Source organism: Arachis hypogaea, chromosome 20 (genome assembly GCF_003086295.3).
Source record: "Arachis hypogaea cultivar Tifrunner chromosome 20, arahy.Tifrunner.gnm2.J5K5, whole genome shotgun sequence".
NCBI lineage: Eukaryota > Viridiplantae > Streptophyta > Magnoliopsida > Fabales > Fabaceae > Arachis > Arachis hypogaea.
The window spans coordinates 142,143,033-142,161,617 of record NC_092055.1 but is presented as its reverse complement, the minus strand read 5'-3'; the positions used below and the strand labels follow the sequence as shown (position 1 = coordinate 142,161,617).

The 18,585-nt window shown below is 30.7% G+C and overlaps 3 protein-coding genes and 1 non-coding gene across 4 annotated transcripts; 3 read left to right on the top strand and 1 right to left on the bottom strand.

The window, feature by feature from the left end:
- The first annotated feature begins 2,191 nt into the window (after window positions 1-2,191).
- Window positions 2,192-7,153, top strand: LOC112782722 (aspartyl protease AED3). Its single transcript, XM_025825269.3, has 3 exons — window positions 2,192-2,673; window positions 5,172-5,646; window positions 6,550-7,153. The coding sequence occupies exons 1-3, from the start codon at window positions 2,260-2,262 to the stop codon at window positions 6,909-6,911; spliced, it is 1,251 nt and encodes a 416-aa protein (XP_025681054.1). The 5' UTR covers window positions 2,192-2,259; the 3' UTR covers window positions 6,912-7,153.
- A 1,003-nt stretch (window positions 7,154-8,156) lies between these two features.
- LOC112785083 (U-box domain-containing protein 16) lies at window positions 8,157-9,542 on the top strand. Its single transcript, XM_025828494.3, has one exon. It carries the CDS (start codon window positions 8,412-8,414, stop codon window positions 9,369-9,371), a length of 960 nt encoding a protein of 319 aa, XP_025684279.1. The 5' UTR covers window positions 8,157-8,411; the 3' UTR covers window positions 9,372-9,542.
- Window positions 9,543-11,509: 1,967 nt separating this feature from the next.
- TRNAN-AUU (transfer RNA asparagine (anticodon AUU)) lies at window positions 11,510-11,583 on the top strand. Its single transcript has one exon. It is a non-coding gene; the product is annotated as a tRNA-Asn (tRNA).
- A 125-nt stretch (window positions 11,584-11,708) lies between these two features.
- LOC112783658 (uncharacterized) lies at window positions 11,709-16,127 on the bottom strand. Its single transcript, XM_025826692.3, has 2 exons — window positions 14,768-16,127; window positions 11,709-12,470 (listed from the first exon to the last, which is right to left on the bottom strand). Exons 1-2 carry the CDS (start codon window positions 15,476-15,478, stop codon window positions 12,069-12,071), a joined length of 1,113 nt encoding a protein of 370 aa, XP_025682477.1. The 5' UTR covers window positions 15,479-16,127; the 3' UTR covers window positions 11,709-12,068.
- Between the last annotated feature and the right edge of the window lie 2,458 nt (window positions 16,128-18,585).

Here is an 18,585-nt window from a genome sequence, read left to right as displayed (position 1 = left end):
CCCACTGAATTCTACTTCTACAGCAAGTGTATATATGTGTAACCTCCACTACACTACTACTATACTTGATGACCCATACACACACCCACCATTAGAGGTGATAACAACACTACCCAAATTTGTAGATATTTATTTCACTTTTATTCGTTTAAGACGGGTAATTATCCGTTCTGATATTAGGTAAATTCTTTTGCGGAGAAGAGTCTTAGACGGGATGGGACAAGATCAAATTTAGGTAATATTCATCTCTACCTGTCTTAATATATATAAAATAATTAATAAAAAAATTAATATTATTGTATTATATTTAAATTTTGATCTTAATTTATGTTATGTATGTGGTGATGGTTATATAAATTTTAAAATTTAATTTTATTTGTTGGATTTTAATAATTATAGAAACGGATACCAGCTGATTAGGGTTTAACTTTTTACTCCTCGCGAATAAGAATAAGACGGATTCTATACGGATTATTATAGAATAGGATCGAGTAAAACAAAAATCTGCCTCCTACCCGTCCCATTGCCATCCCTACCCACCACATGCCTTAAGAAAAAAAAAAATGATAAAATCAAAGTTGATGCTAGCTATATATACATGTTACATGTAGTTAGTAAGGATGGCAATACTAATATCCACTTGGGTAAACTATCAAAAATATATTTGAATTATTTTGTCAGCGATAAAAATCTTAAGAATTTTATTATCAATAAAAATATTATAAAATAATTTAAATACTTATTAAAAATATCTAGTCGTGATAAAAAATCTGTTCCGTCAACAAAAAAATATGACGTGACTCACTTGCTAATGTTAGAGTGATCTCATTTATCATATAAGAAATTTTATTTGCCATATTATTTTTTTATTAAACATAAAATGTGTTAATTTATAGGTGTATATTTTTGTTACGATTTTAAATAATTTAAAAATATTTTTGTCAATAACAAAATTTAAAAACGTTTTTAAATAATTTTTGTTTTTTACCCAATCCAATTTCACTTGCTCCTTTTGTCATATACACTAATCACTATATACTTCCATAGACATATATAGTGCCACACTAATAAGTAACCCATACACACCCACATGCCCCATCAAAACAATGAGAATAATGGAGAAAAATTATCTTGGCCCAAAAATATCAAAATCAAACAAAATATATGCTCTCACAAAGTTGGTTGTGATCTCCACCAAAAAAGATGGTTTTAATTTTCTTTTATTAAAAGAAAAAAAATTACACACACACATTATATACTGTTAAAAATTCTATACAAAATAAAATATGGCTTTCACTTTTTTAGACTAAAAATATTCATGAAAGATTCTTATGGCTGATCAAATTATATTGTTGATAACAAAATCATGAGTTAATAGTTAAACTGGTATATCTAAAAAGTTACGCATGTATCCATTTAGTTTTTTAAAGATTAGATGCTTCAATTTTTTCTTTTTTTTTTGCCAATTAAATGATAACACATGAAATAAATTATTTTGCGTTATATTATCATCTAACTAATAAATTGAATAATTTGATACATTGTTATCTCTTTTTAAAATATTTTTCAAGAATTAAATTGATGCACACTTAATTTTTTTTAACGATTAATTTGACCATTAACCAATTATTTTTGAAAAAAAAAATAATTGTATGTAAATCTACTTAAAAAATAAATAATTTTATTAATGCTACATAAACTTTGATTTTTTTTTCATGGGTAATTTTAATTTTTTTATGTATAATTTTGTCAACAATTTTTTTTTGGGTAATTAGAGTACTCTATTCTCTTTTTTTTTCAAAGATAAATGTTATTTTATTAATATAAAATAAAAGTGTTTACATAAGGAAGTACAAAAGAATTGGGTATTTTCATTTATCACCAACTGTAACTGAAGAAAAGAGTAAAGTAAGAGTAAAGAAAATTAGCAGCATTTATCAGGTATGGCTCACGAGTTCATGCACTAAATTGCTGCCTTCTTTCACTATCTCTGATGTCGGGCTTATTACCTTCTCAAAAACACACCGATTTCTCGCTTTCTAAGTGTTCCAACAGAGCGCCGCTATGAGGAGGATCTTTTATCTACGCTTTCCAAGCACTCTATTCTCTTTTTATGAATAGATATGCAAAATAAATAAATAAATAAATCCAATTTTCAAAAAGAAACTAAAATATTTTCCCTACATGACTACATGTATATATAGCACTTGGGTATTCTCTCCTCTAAAATCACCAAACTAAAAAGTTCCAACACCAACCATGAAGCTCTCAATTTTACTCACCATTCTCCTCCTACTAGTAGTCCAATCTGAACAACATAGTTCAACACTCCAAGTGTTCCATGTGAAACCACCAAAGCCACTCTCATGGCAAGACACTGTGCTCCAAATGCAAGCCAAAGATGAAGGCAGACTTCAATACCTAACTAGTCTTGTGGCAGGCAGGTCTGTTGTCCCAATTGCCTCAGGCAGGCAGATCATTCAGAGCCCTACTTACATTGTCAGGGCTAAAATTGGAAATCCACCTCAGACATTGCTTTTGGCTATGGATACTAGCAATGATGTTGCTTGGATTCCTTGCACTTCTTGTGATGGATGTTCTTCCACTTTGTTTGCTCCTCTTGGATCTACCTCATTTAGAAATGTTACTTGTGGCTCTCCTCAGTGCTATCAGGTACTCGTCAACTTTAACTCAACTCAATCGTTCGCTTAAGTAAGATCGTAATTTTTTTTTTTGGTGTTAATATGGGTATTTTATATTATAATCCTTGTAAATTTGATGTTTACATAAGATGAACATTAAAATATTGGTGTCCATGTTTTCAAAAATATTTTTAAATATTATTATTATCATCAATGTTTTAAGTTTTTATACTAAATTGAGTTCAAATATATTAATTATTCCGGTTTGTAATATCAATTATAAATACAAGATGGAGAGAATGAAAGGAAAAAAGTTGACTAGGTATATAATGTGATGATTTTGTAAATGGGGAATAACATTATTTTTATTATTTATTTTATTATTAGTTATTTGTTAGTGTTCACGGGTTAGTTTGTAGCATGAAACCAAAACACAATGATGTCACATAAACTGCATTTGTGTGTCTCTACTCTCTATTGTTGTCAATTTGTCATATATCCGTTACGGTGAAAATTTACGTCCAGTTGGTTTTATATGAAATTGATAGTTAAAAATTGTTAGATAATAATTTGGTTAAATTTATTAAATTATCTAATGATTTTTAAATATTAACTTTACATAAAGATAACTATATATAAGTTTTCACTTTTTATTTCAAGCGAATGTAAATGTATTTCGAAAAAAATAGCAAGCGAAGTATTTTTTGAATTTTAAATTTTAAATATCAATATAAAATACAATAAATAAAAATTTAATATGATGGAAACTCAAGTGCAGTTAACTTTACGTAGAGTTGATAACTGATAGCCATTAGATGAAAATTTAACGACTCTCAAATCATTTAACTGCACGTTCATGTTTTAATTTACATGAATATGAAAAACAAAAGCAAAGACACTACTCAAATTATTTACTTTTCTTTTGATTTACATCCTCCCCCGTCTATCTTTTTTTTTTCTTTTCCGTTTCTGATTAATTATTCAGAGGAAGTCTTTTCCATTTTTCTGATGAATTATTTGCTCTAATAATTTTGAGGAATCTGACCCAGCAAGAAAAAGTGCTACTGTTTTTTATTATGTGCACATACTCTCTAGATCTGCACGTGATTTTTGACTATGTGTTTGGGAAGAAAACATAATTTAGTAGACTCAAACTCTCATATTTCTAGTTATGTGTAATTACAGTTCAACCAATTTCTAAGAATAATATTTTATTTGAAAATTAAACAATAATCTCATGTGATGAACTCAGATGATGCCACTCCAATACAACTGTGAATGTTTGTCGAGTATGCAAAATTTTATGATTTTTTTTTCTTTTTAATGTATAATAATGTTATATATAAATATATAATATATAATGTTTATTGCTAATAATAGAGATATAGCAATAGCATACCTTGAATTTGTTTTCTTGAAAGTTCAAAGTAATAAAATCCACATGGCCTATAACTTACCTGGCACTAGTATTCTTCAATACAAGTTTTTTACTTTATGAATATAATTTTTTTTTTCTTTTTTTGTTTATATATACATAGAGTAAGGTGTGAATTTTTCACTAGAGAATCTAGTATTTAGTTAGGACTTGTTCATGTTGCTAACATACAAATTTTTATCGTAAACTATTAAGTTTCAAATTTAATGTATTTATTGACTCAATAACTTCAGAACTTTGAAAACCTTATGCTCATGGATCATCCATTTTTTCCCCTTTTTTAAAGCTTTACTTTAGAGGCTTAATTTTGATATAACAACGATATAAAATATTTTATATAATTATTCAATTAAATTTGTGTATTTATATAAATTGTTAATTAATAAATTTAAAGCTAAATTATCTTAATAATGTAACAATTTATAATTTACTGTGTAATTGATTTGGGTTGGTAAAGTGATTGGTTCACTCACTCATTTAAACAAATATTAGAGATTCAAATTTTACATTATGTATGCAGTTACCAACGACAAATTGTTAAATGGAGCTTAGATCCACAGTAAATTAGTCGCTGGCCTATCAAGTTGGGAGATACGACGTGCAATTAATAAAAAAAAGTTTAATTACTCTATCAGTCTCTATGATTTTATCGAATTTTCAATTAGGTTTTTATACTTTTTTTTCTTTTCAATTAGGTCCTTATACCATATCAGATTTTGTAACTATGTCCCTATCGTGACAAAAACGTTAAAATTAATAGATTCTGTTAAATTATATAGAATATTCAGTCAAGTCTTAAGCATATTCGTTTTACTTAACGGAATATTCTGTTAATTCTAACATTTTTATCACAGTAAAGACTTAATTACAAAATCTGATATGATATAAAGACTTAATAAAAAAAAAATAAGACCTAATTAAAAAATTTAATAAAATTATACATATCTATAGAATAATTAAAAAACAAAAAAGTAAACAAACATGTTCACGCGCTTCATGTTCTGGTTCCACGCGGGGTTAAGTTCACGGGACTCATATTTTGCATTTTTGCGAAAGCAACATGTCATTAACGTGAATGTGAAACTTTTTTTCAGGTACCCAATCCCAGTTGCAGTGGAAGCGCGTGCTCTTTCAACTTAACGTATGGAAGTTCATCTATTGCAGCTAACTTAGCCCAAGACACAATTACCCTTGCCACTGACCCAATTCCAAGCTACACTTTCGGTTGTGTTTCCAAGACTACTGGGCCTTCAACCCCACCACAGGGATTATTGGGCCTGGGCCGTGGCCCATTATCACTTTTGTCACAAACCCAAAACCTTTACCAGTCTACATTCTCTTACTGTTTACCAAGCTTTAAGTCCCTTAACTTTTCTGGGTCATTGAGACTTGGGCCTGTTGCTCAGCCCATTAGGATCAAGTTCACTCCTCTTCTCAAAAATCCAAGAAGATCATCACTCTACTATGTTAATTTGGTTGCTATTAGGGTTGGCCGGAGAGTTGTTGATATTCCTCCGGCGGCTTTGGCGTTCAACCCGACCACCGGAGCCGGCACCATCTTTGATTCTGGTAATTAATTTCTTTCGCCTTCAAATATGGTCTTTTATTTTTCTTCAGATTTTTATGGACTGATTTGACTTGTTCTAAAATATACTTTATTAAAAAAAAAAAAACCAACATCGAGTAAAAAATGTTCAATTATGAAAAAGTGGGCCATAAGATTTCAACCTATAATATTTATTTTTAGATTATCTGGTAGTGCTATTAAGGCCGAAGAGATTAATAATTATTATGGAATTGACGAAAACAGTAATTTGGACATGGTCATAAAGATTTGTTTCCTTGTCATAATGATTTTAATTCAAAGCATAGTGGTAGGTATCTTATCTAATTATCTTATTCAATTACAGCGTTATTCAAAGAAAAGTCCAATCAATTAGTCTTCATGTTATAAACTTATAATGATGCCTAAGAAAGTGGAAGTTTTTTTTTGGTTTCCTAAGAAAGTGGAAGTTATTTTATAATTTTGAACAAATTTTGTCAAAGTGTGCTAGGGTTGATTGGATCACACGTCAATTTCATGCACCAAAAGTAAGCATATTTTCTAAAATATAATTAAAAAAAATTAAAACTCCCCAATCTTATGCAATTGAATGTGATTTTTTTTAAGTTAGTATACCAAAAAAAACTATATAGAAAAACTAGATACAATTTAGACAAATAACAATTAAGCTAATTATGGTTGTTAGAAAAGGTAAGACAGACAGTCGAAAAAAAATTTGTGTCTATTTAAATTATGTAAAATAATACAATATAAAAAAATATTTATAAGTATTAAGATAATCGAAATAATAAAAATATAATATTATATAATAAATATTTAGATATACTAAATAATGTTAATTGATCTAATTAATCTTAATTATACTCTAATCATGATCATGATTAACTAATTTGATCAAATGTGTACAGGTACGGTATTCACCCGGCTAGTTTCGCCGGCCTACGTGGCCGTGCGAGATGAATTCCGGAGAAGAGTTGGAGCGAACCTGACCGTGACAAGTTTAGGAGGATTCGACACATGTTACACGGTCCCAATAGTTGCACCCACAATAACGTTCATGTTTTCGGGCATGAACGTGACATTGCCACAGGACAATATTCTGATACATAGCACCGCCGGAAGCACGACATGCTTGGCCATGGCGGCGGCACCGGATAACGTGAACTCGGTGCTGAATGTGATAGCCAACATGCAACAACAAAACCACCGTGTGCTCTTTGACATTCCCAACTCAAGGCTTGGTGTTGCTCGTGAGCTTTGCACCAAATAGATAATAATGGTTCCTTTTTCTGTGTTCAGGAATTGCATTGTCATGAATAATAATAGTCTTGTTTGTCAAATTGGCACTAGAAATTTGTTTTTGGGTGATGGCTTTTAAGGGTTTAATTAGGCATATTAAGTAAGCTAAGGTTTTCTTGTTGACTATATAGTACAAGATTTTGAGCTGCAATACTGTATGGAACTATTATTATTATTATTATTTTATTAATAATTATTATGTTTTGAATGTTATGTTGGATACTTGGATATGGTCACGGGTTATAATCTATTGTTATTGTCGTTGGAGATTATGAACTGAGCATCTCTCACACTCACATAACCAACCACTTTTTACGCTCTTATCAACTTAAGCATTTAATTGTCTTTATTCTATTTCGCTGCTCCATCACTCTCTTCTCCACCATCAATCACAATCTCCACACCGTACCACCACTACACAAAATATATTAATAACGTTTTATCATTGACATTTTGTGAAACTCAACTACCAATCTTAAATTGTTGATTGAGTGATAGATAACTTAGTCTCAGTTTCCAGTTTCAATGAAGACCGAGCTTCTTTTTCACCCTCATGATGAGAAAAAAAAAACGCATGAGTGGTTGTTATCTCAAACAAGCTCAAAGTGATCCATGGTAAAACGGACTAAATCAACCATGTAATTTGCCCAACCAAAACTTCTAATGCAAACAGTAAATTTGCATTAGGGAAAATATGAGTAGCTAATGAAATATTTGTACAATAGAAGTTTAGGGAGTATTAGAGATATAACTATTAGTATTATCTTTTTCTATCGGCTGAAGTTTTTGGGATGAGTGGTATCATGACATGGTATTAGAGTTCTAAATTCGAAAAATCAAGAATTCGATCCTTGGTGAACCCATAAATCAGTTAGTTATTCTAGATAGTATGGAGATGTTTATTTTGTAGGGGAGTGCTAGGGGAACAATGAAAATTTTGAACATGAACAACCACCAATCAAATTAAAATACACTACACCCTAATTTAATGCTACTAATTAAATTTACTCTTTTAATCTTATTAATTTACATTGTTCAAAAATTTTGTTTGTTATCTATACTTTTACTATTTTATAACTCAATAACCTATTATACATATTGTATAAATAAGTCATTGGCTTCCTAGCAAGACTCTTGCATTTAACATCCCCACGTCACTGAAAGTTGTCAATGAAAGTTTTTTTTTCGACAAAAATTAATCTAAAATAAATTTAAATTTTATTTAAATATTTGTTACAACCCAAAAAATTTCTATATGGATAAAATGAGATTTAAATAAACTAACTCTCGATTAACCCAAATTGATTAGCTGTCAATGAAGATGATGTCCTTTTTTTTTTTATTTCAAGTTTGGGGTCAACCATTAAGGCCATGTTGTTAGGCCATCTGCCATTCCCTTTCACCAAGAAGACACTCCAACCAACATAAACAATGAAACAAATAACCAAATCCCAATTTAACCAACCTCTGTATGGATCTCAAACATCAAACTATTAACACCCACCTTTCTAACCTCTCCTCCCAATCCCACACCACTCGCCTCGCCGCCCTCCGCCATCTCCGCCTTCTCTCCAACCAAGACCCCGCCGCCCGTCCCATCATCTCCGCTGCTGGTGCCATCCCCCACCTCCTTGACGCCCTCTTCTCCTCCTCCCACTCCATCCAGGACAACGCCGCCGCCACTCTCCTCAACATCTCAATCTCCGACCGCCTCCCACTTCTCTCCACGCACCATCTCCTCGACGCCATCGCCCACCTCCTGTCCCGCCACGCCACCTCATCCTCCCCCAACGCCGTCCAGTCCGCCGCAGCCACACTCCACTGCCTCCTCTCCTTCGTCCCCGAATTCCGTCCCACAGTAGGTGCTAGGAGCGACGTCCTCCACTCTCTCATTGGCATAATCGAATCTTCCGATTCACCAAGGAGATCAGTGAAGGACGCGCTCAAGGCGTCATTTGGAATAGCGCTGCATCCGCCGAACCGGGCCATAATGGTCCGACTCGGCGCGGTATCAGCGCTATTCCATCTGGTTGCAAAAGAGAGAATTAAAAAAATTGGAATCATGGAAGATGCGACTGCAGTCATAGCGCAAATTGCGGGGTGCGAGGAGAGCGAAAAAGCGTTTCGTGAGGTTTCGGGGATTCCGTTGTTGTCGAGTTTGTTAGAGTGCGAAGGAAGTAGCTTGAGGACGAAGGAGAATGCGGTTTCGGGTTTGTTGAATTTGGTGAGGTGTAGTGGTGAAGAAACGGTTATGGAAGTTAGAGAGAAAAGCGTTTCTGTTGAGGCCTTGGATGGGATCGTGTACGTGCAGGAGCATGGTAGCGCCAAAGGGAAGAGCAAAGCTGTGGCCTTATTGAAGCTTGTGTTTGATGGTGGAAGCAGTTGTAACAAGAATTGTGGTGATTTGTATCCAGTTGAGCCTGACTCTTAGGTTGTGTTTGGAATTGGATGCACTAAAATTCGTTTAATCTAGAGATAAAATAATTCATACACAATTATTCTTTGTTACATTTATATTTAGGTATAAACATTAGTGTACAGTAAGTGATGTAATGTAGATAGATTCTGACAAAACAATGGCTATTGATGACAATTTTCTTCTTATGCCTTTGCCAAGTTCCTCATTTATTGAAAAATGCTAGATCTTGGTTTATATTGAAAAATCCACACAATCATTCACTGGTTGTCCATGCCTCCACTATATTTTTCAATCTCACCGGCTAAAAAATCGTAAATTTAAGTTCTATTTAAAGATTTGTCGTTGTCTAATAAATTATTGCACGCACAAAAAAAATTTAAATTTCTGAAACTTACTTAAATGAACAAGTAAATCGAATATTTATTATTTAATTATTTTAGGGTCTATGTTAGTAATATTAATTAATCAAGTTGTATGTTAGCTCATTATTTACCATCTTCTTACTTCAATTTACAATTGGCTGGCTATCACATGATTGTGGCTAATTATCACAACATAACTAACCACAGCCATAATATTTCTAGCAAATTGAGGTAAGATGGTGATAAATAATAAGCTAGCATACAACTTGATTTAATTAATATTACTAACACTATTATTATAGGTTTAAGTATCATTGTTATATTATTTTACTTATCTACTTTGGTTCCATTACTTGTATGCCGGGGTGCATATAAGAGAGATAATCTACCAGTGAATTAATTCAGGTTGGTGTGGGGGGTGTATTGGAGTTACATAGAACAAGTGTGGTAGTGTAATTTTATGCCGTTCTTATGCTTAAGGGACTGAAAATTTGAACCCTAATTAGTCAAGCCAAAAACACCTTCAAAGTTAAATCTTGCAGACTCATAATATCTTTAATTTCTCATTCAATCTAATCTTTATAACATTGCAAATCCTTGTGTACTAAGCTTTTTTTTTTGTCAGGCCTTTTGTACTAAAGCTTCAATTGCCCTTCATGACTGGCAATTTGGGCAGCAATGACATAAAGTTGCCACACCTTATCTTTTCTTTTTTCAAAGTTAAGAGTGAGACTCAAATTCACAACCATTTGAGATATAACTCCTTGACACCATATCTTACCTTTCATTCAAGAAAAATCCTTTTAATTGATTCCTTTCGTTCTCTATTCCTTATATATTATTGAGCCTTCTTCAAAAACCAACTTTTGGATAGTGATTTGTGCTTTCTGAAACAACCCTATAGAGGTGAGCAATCGACTTTCCCAACTATAATCTAATATTCCTACACTCGATGTTTCTAAATTTTTACCTTATTATAAACTCTTTTGATTTGAGTTTCAGAATCTTTTGTAAGTATTTCTACGACCAAATTGATCATCTCTTTTTTTTTATCAAAGATATGAGACTCGAACCCGCAACTTCTTAATTGAGTATGGGGAGATTATGCTATTTGAGCTATAACTCATTAGCCCAAATTGATCATCTCTTGCTATACTTATTCTGAATTCCTTAATATTTTTGTATCAACTCTCCATTTAGGTATTTCCTCAACAATTATTCTATTGGTTTTTTAGAGTTTTATTTTAAAAAAATTGTTAATAAATCACTCTATATTCAAGACTAATATTTGCAAATACTATTGGTAAATATAAGTTTAACCTAATCCCATGGTGCCAATTGCTCACTTTCTATTGGTGTGGGCCAGAAATAATGCTCTAAGCACAATAACTGGGAAATGGGAATACTTTTTCAGGAGTATGATGAGTCAACCAATAATACAATATGGCCGTGCATGCCCTTCATTTTTGGCTATTGTGCTAATAAGCTCCTCTTTTTTATTTTTACTTTTTTCTTTTGGGTTTATTCGTCTATGCCTTCAAACAAGCACCACCATAGATAGCTAAATACCTTCGCTTTTCAACACCCTTTAATCATGTCAAATTTGTTAACTTTTTGTAATTGTTTATTATATAATAAACATATACAAAAATGCCTTATGTTGCATAGAAATAGAATGCTCAAAGTATTTCTTTGTTCCTTTTGAAAAAGCCAATCAGAATCTTATAAGTGTGACTTTTTTTCTGTTTCTGACAATAAAAATGTTTAATTAACAATTATTATTAAAAAGCTGGAATAGCTCAGTTGGTTAGAGCGTGTGGCTATTAACCACAAGGTCGGAGGTTCAAGCCCTCCTTCTAGCGAATTTGTTTTATTTCCAAATTTTTTTAAAAAAAATTTTCCTGTTCTGCTAAATTATATCATAGAATAAGAATTCCAAATAATATAAAAGAGGTTACAAATTACCTTTACAATTAAAGGTTAGGACTTAGGAGACATAATTATTTTCATTATATCATCATAATCATGATAAGTAGGATGCTATCTTCACTAGTTAGGCGAATTACAAAGTTATACAAATCTCCCTCTCTAATATTGATAAATATAAACTCTATACACATACAACATTTGGTGATATATGATCAAGCTTCCATAATTTAATTACCTTAGGTGGCTTGTGAAAAATATTAAAATTAGGTAAAAATTCAAGTGCAGTTAATTTTATGTGATGTTAATAGCTAAGAGCCGTTAAATAACTTGATAGATTTGATTAAATTGTTATATAACAACTTTGAACTATCCAACTTCACATAAAACTACCCGAGTTTTCACCTTAAGAGAAATTTCTTTAACTTCTGCCAATTCTGAGCGATGAATCCACACCTTTGTTATTAACACTTGCGAAGATTCTAGCAATCTCTAACTGCGTATTGGCAATGATTTCAGTTCTCTTGAGATCCATTTCGCCGCGCTTGGCCTCAGCTTCGACTCTCATCTTTTCAATCTCCTTCATTGTGTCCATTCTTGCTTGCTCCGATCTCACCACAACTTCTGCAAGCCACCTTATGCTTCCTGCTATCTCCATCTCCTCCTTTCGCCGCCGCTGCTTGTTGCTCTCCATCTTCATCTTCCTCTTGTTGCATCTAAGCTTATCCTTTTCACTATACAGTGCTGGTGTGCTGCTATCAGTGTCTACTTCATTCTTGTTAGATACATGCTCACATGACTTAGTTCCTAACAACCCATCTTCCTGTTAATCACAAAACATCAACATACATTTTATACAAAAATACTATTTGTACATCAAAATCAGCCATTAAAATCAGTTATTAAATGTATTTATATATAATTATAGGTGTAAATTAAGGTGTAGTCGACTTCACGTGAAGTTGATAGTTGAGAGTCGTTAGATGAAAATTTAGTCCAATCAGTCAAACCATCTAACGACTCTCAATTATCAACTTCACGTGAAGTCAACTGCACCTGAGTTTACACCATAATCATATATATGGTTTAATTTATTTTTAATGTGTATTTATATTCTAATATGTATTTTATATTGATGTCTGACTTTAGTAACTGATTTTAATATTATCGTAACACAACTGCATTTTATATAAAGAGTTTAATTTTGTTGTACAATAAAAATAAAATAATAGTTCTATATATTTTTTAGTGTATGCTATTATTTTGGATGTTCTAAATTTATTGAATTGATGATAATGTCAAAGGGGGTAAATTTCAAAACATGTTTGATAATTAACATTATGTATAAATATATTATATTGATTGACTTAGAAACTCTAAACTCCACCCAATTTAGGAGTTGGATATTTAAGTAAATAAAAAATATTATTATTTAATCACAGCTTATTACAGACATAATTCATAAGATGGTGAATAATTAAGCCAAATACTTTTAGCAATATAATGTGCCAATATCATGTTATGGATCTTGTTAATATATACATGTTTTAAGAATATATTTTAAAAATATTATAAAAGTATGTTTTATTAAAAAATTATAAAATATAAAAACTTTTATTATTATATTATTGAAATATTTGTTTTTAGAATGAAAATAGCTAATTTTTTACTATATATATGTGTGAAAAATTTGTACAGTAAAAGTATATATAAATTTGCTCAAAAAAATTGGTGCAAAAAATTTGAGACACCTAATCTACAATCATTAATTGATTGTTGTTTATGCACACTTTTATTCTTTCTATTTTTTCTCTAGTGTCCCAAAGTAGACATCAAATTAAATGTATTAAAATAAAAAATAATTAACGGTAACAAAGTAAGTATTAACACAAAATACAAAAATTTGGGTGTCAAAAACAGTATCTCAATGTATTTTAAGTAGATACATGCATACAACATTCCTCTGTTTAGAACATAAGATAAGACAACGGTGGCACTGTGTCACATGTTCTGTGAGGTTGTAAAGTATATGTTCACAAAACAAATAGTAACTAGTTTTATAGCAGGCGCTATGCACAATAGAGAGGCCTATTTTTGTCCAATGACAATGAATGATATGGTAATGTTAGAAAAACAAAAAAAAAATAATCAGTTTAAATAGCTTAAACTTGCTTATCATATTTAATATTTATTTATTATAAAATACATTAAATAAAATTAAAAATAATAAATTTTAATAGCTTTTTGCTAATATTTATTTATTACTAAATATTTTTGGAATTTTATAATGCATATCTAAGCATGTATAATGGAAAACTTGACTCAGCCAACAATGATGAGTCAATTTAATTATTGGAATATGACTTTTGGTCACTATATTCACTTACTGTGCTTGCAATACCTTTATATTAACGTTCTAAAGGGCATGGTTTTTTCACTTGCTTTCTGCAAATATTACGGTCTAAAATAACATATAAACTAACTAAAATTCGGTAAAATTACTAGCTATATCTAAACATAGAAGTTCAGAAATCCTATGTATATGGTCGGTGTATTTTTTTCTTTTAAAAATAAATGGGGGGGGGGGAGGAGAGAAAATGATTTTAACAAAGTATTACGCACACAAAATAATGAGCCTAAAATATAGTCTTTAACTAATTATGCATAAATAACACCTCAAAATGGTTAAAATTAAAGAAAATATGTCCCTAAAAAAGAGAGAAATGATATAACTATTTACGCTTAAATTAATTTCCCACTTTTTTATGCATAATTTATTACCTCTATTCAATTTTAAGTTGGTTTCAAAGGATCAATTTAGATATATATAAATAACTAACATTATAAAAAAAATTGAAAGAGGTAGTATTAAAAAAAATATATAGGTAAATAATAAAAATACTAAACAATGTGAACAATGGATATATCAGATGTTCATTTTACTATGTGTGCGGACTGTTATTCTAATACTAAAATTTAGTCGGATAATTTAGAAGTGTAGTGTGTATTTATTTGATTGGTGGTTATTTATATTGTTCAAAAAAATTCATAAAAAAAAAATCAAAATTAAGTCAATAATTTCCAAGATGAAAAAGTTTTAATTAAACAAAAAATCAATACCTTGGTTATTACTCTCTCAACGCCATTGGATCCATGCGAGTTTTGCGCAGTGGTGGCAGGAGGTGGAGGAGCAGCAGCACCAGGAGGTAGCGGTGGTTGATGGAGAACTTGTGACGACGGCGGCTGCTCCAACAACATCAAAGGTTGTTGGTTATTGCTAAAGTGCAGCGACTGATGAGAACCAGTTGCTGCAGCAGCAGCTACTGTCACCGTCACTGGCACTGCCTGCAGTGTTGGTGAGAGTGGCAGTGGCGAAGCTGCGAGTGTGGAAGACGTGGGCACAGGCCCCGTCCCACGCAAGAGAAGATCAAGGCGTGAATATAACGGCCAAGATGAAGCATCAGCGGTAGCAGACTCTGATCTGTAGCGTTTCTTCATAGACTCGATCTTGTTCTTGCACTGCGTTTGTGTCTTGGGCGATTTTGTAGAGTTGGCTCTTGATGACACGTGTCTTGCAACGTCTTCCCAGTCATGGCCTTTGAGCTTTGCTCTGTTTCTAAGAACCCATTTTGATTCGTATGCTTCTAGAAGGGTGGAAACCGCTCCTTCACTCCACTCGTCTCTCTTTAATCTGTCGCCGCCGCTACCGCTGCCGCTACCACCTCCAATAGTATTGTGTTTTCTTGTTATTAGTGGCTCTTCTTTTGGGTGGTTATGATGATGTTGGTTGTTACTTTTGTTGTTATTACTGTCCTCGTCTTTGTCCTCCATATCTCATAACCACCCATGAACTATAAAATTTTTAACCCTTCTTGCTGCAACGAGTTCACCAGTTCTTGAAAGAAGGCATCCACTAACATTAGAAAGTGAGAGACAGAAAGAGAGAGTAAAAAAAAGGATGATGGAAAAAGAAAGAAGAAGAAGAAAAAAAAAAAGTATTTAACTTAAAAGAAAATGAAATAAATTAATGAAAGTAAATATTTTAAGAGAATAATCAAGTCAATAAATGAATGTAATTGAATAGCTGTATAATTTTATTCTGTCAATATATTAAATAAATTCATATACCAATTTAGTGTGTATTTGTTGAAAAATAAAAATTAAAACACTATTTACAAATTTGTAGACGATTTTTCATGGTATAGAAATAACATTTTTTTCCTATAAGAAAAAAATGGTTGAGTTTGTCAAATAAGTTAATGATGTGAATGGCTTAACTTTTTTGTGTGAAGTGGTAGTGGTTGATAGTGAGGAATGATAAATAGTGTTATATAGTAAGTAATAGTGTATGTGGTTTTTGCTGTGAATTATATTTGGCTGTTAGCGTTGATATGAAGCCAACTAAGACATCCACTGGGCCTTGGGGTGGTGGTGGTGGTGGAAGTGGACTAGTGGTGGGTCACTCACGTGGCTCTGTCACCCACTCCCTTTCTCACTTATTTTGATCCCTTTCAATTTCTCATCACTTAATTATTAAGTGGAACTCAGTTGCAGTATTTGTCTTGAAATTAATAAATAAGAGTCATTCAATAAAAATTTAGTCAAATTATTTAATTGTTTTTAATTATCAATTTTATTTAAAATTAACTGCACGTGAGATTTTCATCCAATTATTATTTCACAAAGTTTTTTCTTTTATTCATTATAATCATCCCTTCCTTTTATTTCCTTCCACTACCGGCTAATGTGCTACCATTTCTAACAAAAACTAATAGCTATGCTTTTATGATTTAGGTTGGGAATTTGAAAATTAGTTATTTTTTATAATATAATAATATATAATTTAAAAAATTATTTATATCTATAAAATTAAAAAATATATATAGAATTAAGACGTGATCAGCCAAAAATTAAATAATTTAATTAATTTTATTTGTTTTTAATTTATAATATTTGATATTAATTGTTTCTTAACCCAAATTAAAATTCTGAGTGATACGTTGGAGAATTAGGGGTGGGGATTACGGAACTCTGCTTCCAACAATTCTAATTCTTAGTATATAAAAAAATTTATAAAATATATAAGAATATCCATTTAGTATGAAAAAAAAATATTCTGATACCTAGTAGAAGAAACATCCTAATGTCTAGCATAAGCACCATCCACGTAGAGCTTTTGGATTCACCCAAGGACATTTAGTTGGTTTTTAGCTGGTACCTTCTTGGTTACTAGCATTGTTGATTATTAAATTAATTATTGTGTATTTATATATAAATATATATGTTGTTTAATTTATTTCTAATATATATTTTATACCAATAACTAATTTAATGTTGAATTTTGATGTATATGTAAAATAATTGAATATAAATTAGATGTTTTTATAAAATTTCTTTACACGGTTAGTGTATAAAAATTAAATATGCTTTAGAATGCTATGTTTTTTAAAATGTAGTACACAATCATAATGATAAGTATGATAATTTTGTATATAGTTTTATGTAGTTTTACATATTGCTAATGCAAGTGTAAATATAAGAGAAAATAAATGTTGTTCTGATAAATTGTAGAATACCATTGTAATTGTTGTTCCACTATTCTTGGTATCCGCTTTATCATATTGCAATTATAATTATGGATGTTTAAACACTATTTTATTGCAATATTTTTATGAAGTATAATTATTATTGTAATTACATCGCAATTTAAAACCATATAGCCATTATTGTCATGTTTTCCTTTCCATTTTATGGTCTACTTTTTAATTATTTTTATCTTTACTATCTCTTCTCCATGTCACTAAGAGGGTTGCACTTTTATTTGTTGTGATAGCTCTATTTTTATGTGCCTTTTGAAAGGTATTTTCGGTGATTCATAGCCACTAATCCTAATGGCTTTCTAATGAAGACTCTTGTTTAGTCATTGTGCTGAGGAATCATATATAGTAGATATTTTAATTTATTTTTTGAGAAGAGAATAAATACGTTTGACTTTTTATTTCGAAGACAAATACATTATTAATTAATAAAAAATACAAAAACGTTTATGACTTTTTAAAATGGAAGACATTTAAGTTCTTTTAAGAAACTCATTAGTCTTTATATATTTTGAATAAAGAAATCTAAATATTTCGTATTTTAAAAAGTCAAAAATATTTTTATATTTTCAATTAATCAGAAACTTATATGTATTTGAATTAAAAAATTAAACATCTATTTATTTTTTCTCTTTTTTTCTATGCATATCCTTTAGTTTAAGAGGCTAAAAATTAATTCATCACAGATTTAAATTTTATTTAAAGTTTTATTAGCTAATGGATTATTATATAAATTCAAATCACTAATATTTGTAATATTTATTTAAGCTAACTATTTGATCGATTCAAGTTAATTTTTTAATTTTTTTAATGGTGAAAATTCAGGTACAGTTAATTTTATGTGAAAATTTAGTCAAATATTTAAATCATTTAATGACTCTCAATTATCGACTTCACGTGAAGTTGGCTGTATCTGAATTTTCATATTTTTTAATTAATTTTTTTACTTTGGTGATTTACTCAACTCAATTCCAATAAACGGTGGAGCTTTTTCGCTTGCTATAATCCATTTGATTGGTTCCTTTCCATTTCTGTCATTTTCTTTATGTTTCCACTTCTTCTTTGTTATTGTTATGTTGAAAGTATATTTGTGGTATCTGAAAACACCAAAAGTAATGAACTATTCTTCTTTATGACGTAGGTCGAATAGATTGACTTAATATGTTCCGAATCAATTCATATTCTCTTCTTTTCTCACGAATCTTTGAAGATAGAAAATTTTTTCTTTTGTAAAATGTTATCTGCAATTGATGTATGATATAATAATCAAATCATAGTTGAAGAACTGCTGATTATTCCTGATTTTTTAAGATTATTATACATAAATTTTCGGGTGTTCGT

Coding starts and splice junctions, on each gene's coding strand:
- LOC112785083 (XM_025828494.3), top strand. CDS start 8,412: ATGGATCTCAAACATCAAACTATTAACACCCACCTTTCTAACCTCTCC.
- LOC112783658 (XM_025826692.3), bottom strand. CDS start 15,478: ATGGAGGACAAAGACGAGGACAGTAATAACAACAAAAGTAACAACCAA. Junction 12,471..14,767: donor TTGAGAGAGTAATAACCAAG/GTATTGATTTTT, acceptor TGTGATTAACAG/GAAGATGGGTTGTTAGGAAC.
- LOC112782722 (XM_025825269.3), top strand. CDS start 2,260: ATGAAGCTCTCAATTTTACTCACCATTCTCCTCCTACTAGTAGTCCAA. Junction 2,674..5,171: donor GCTCTCCTCAGTGCTATCAG/GTACTCGTCAAC, acceptor ACTTTTTTTCAG/GTACCCAATCCCAGTTGCAG. Junction 5,647..6,549: donor CGGCACCATCTTTGATTCTG/GTAATTAATTTC, acceptor AAATGTGTACAG/GTACGGTATTCACCCGGCTA.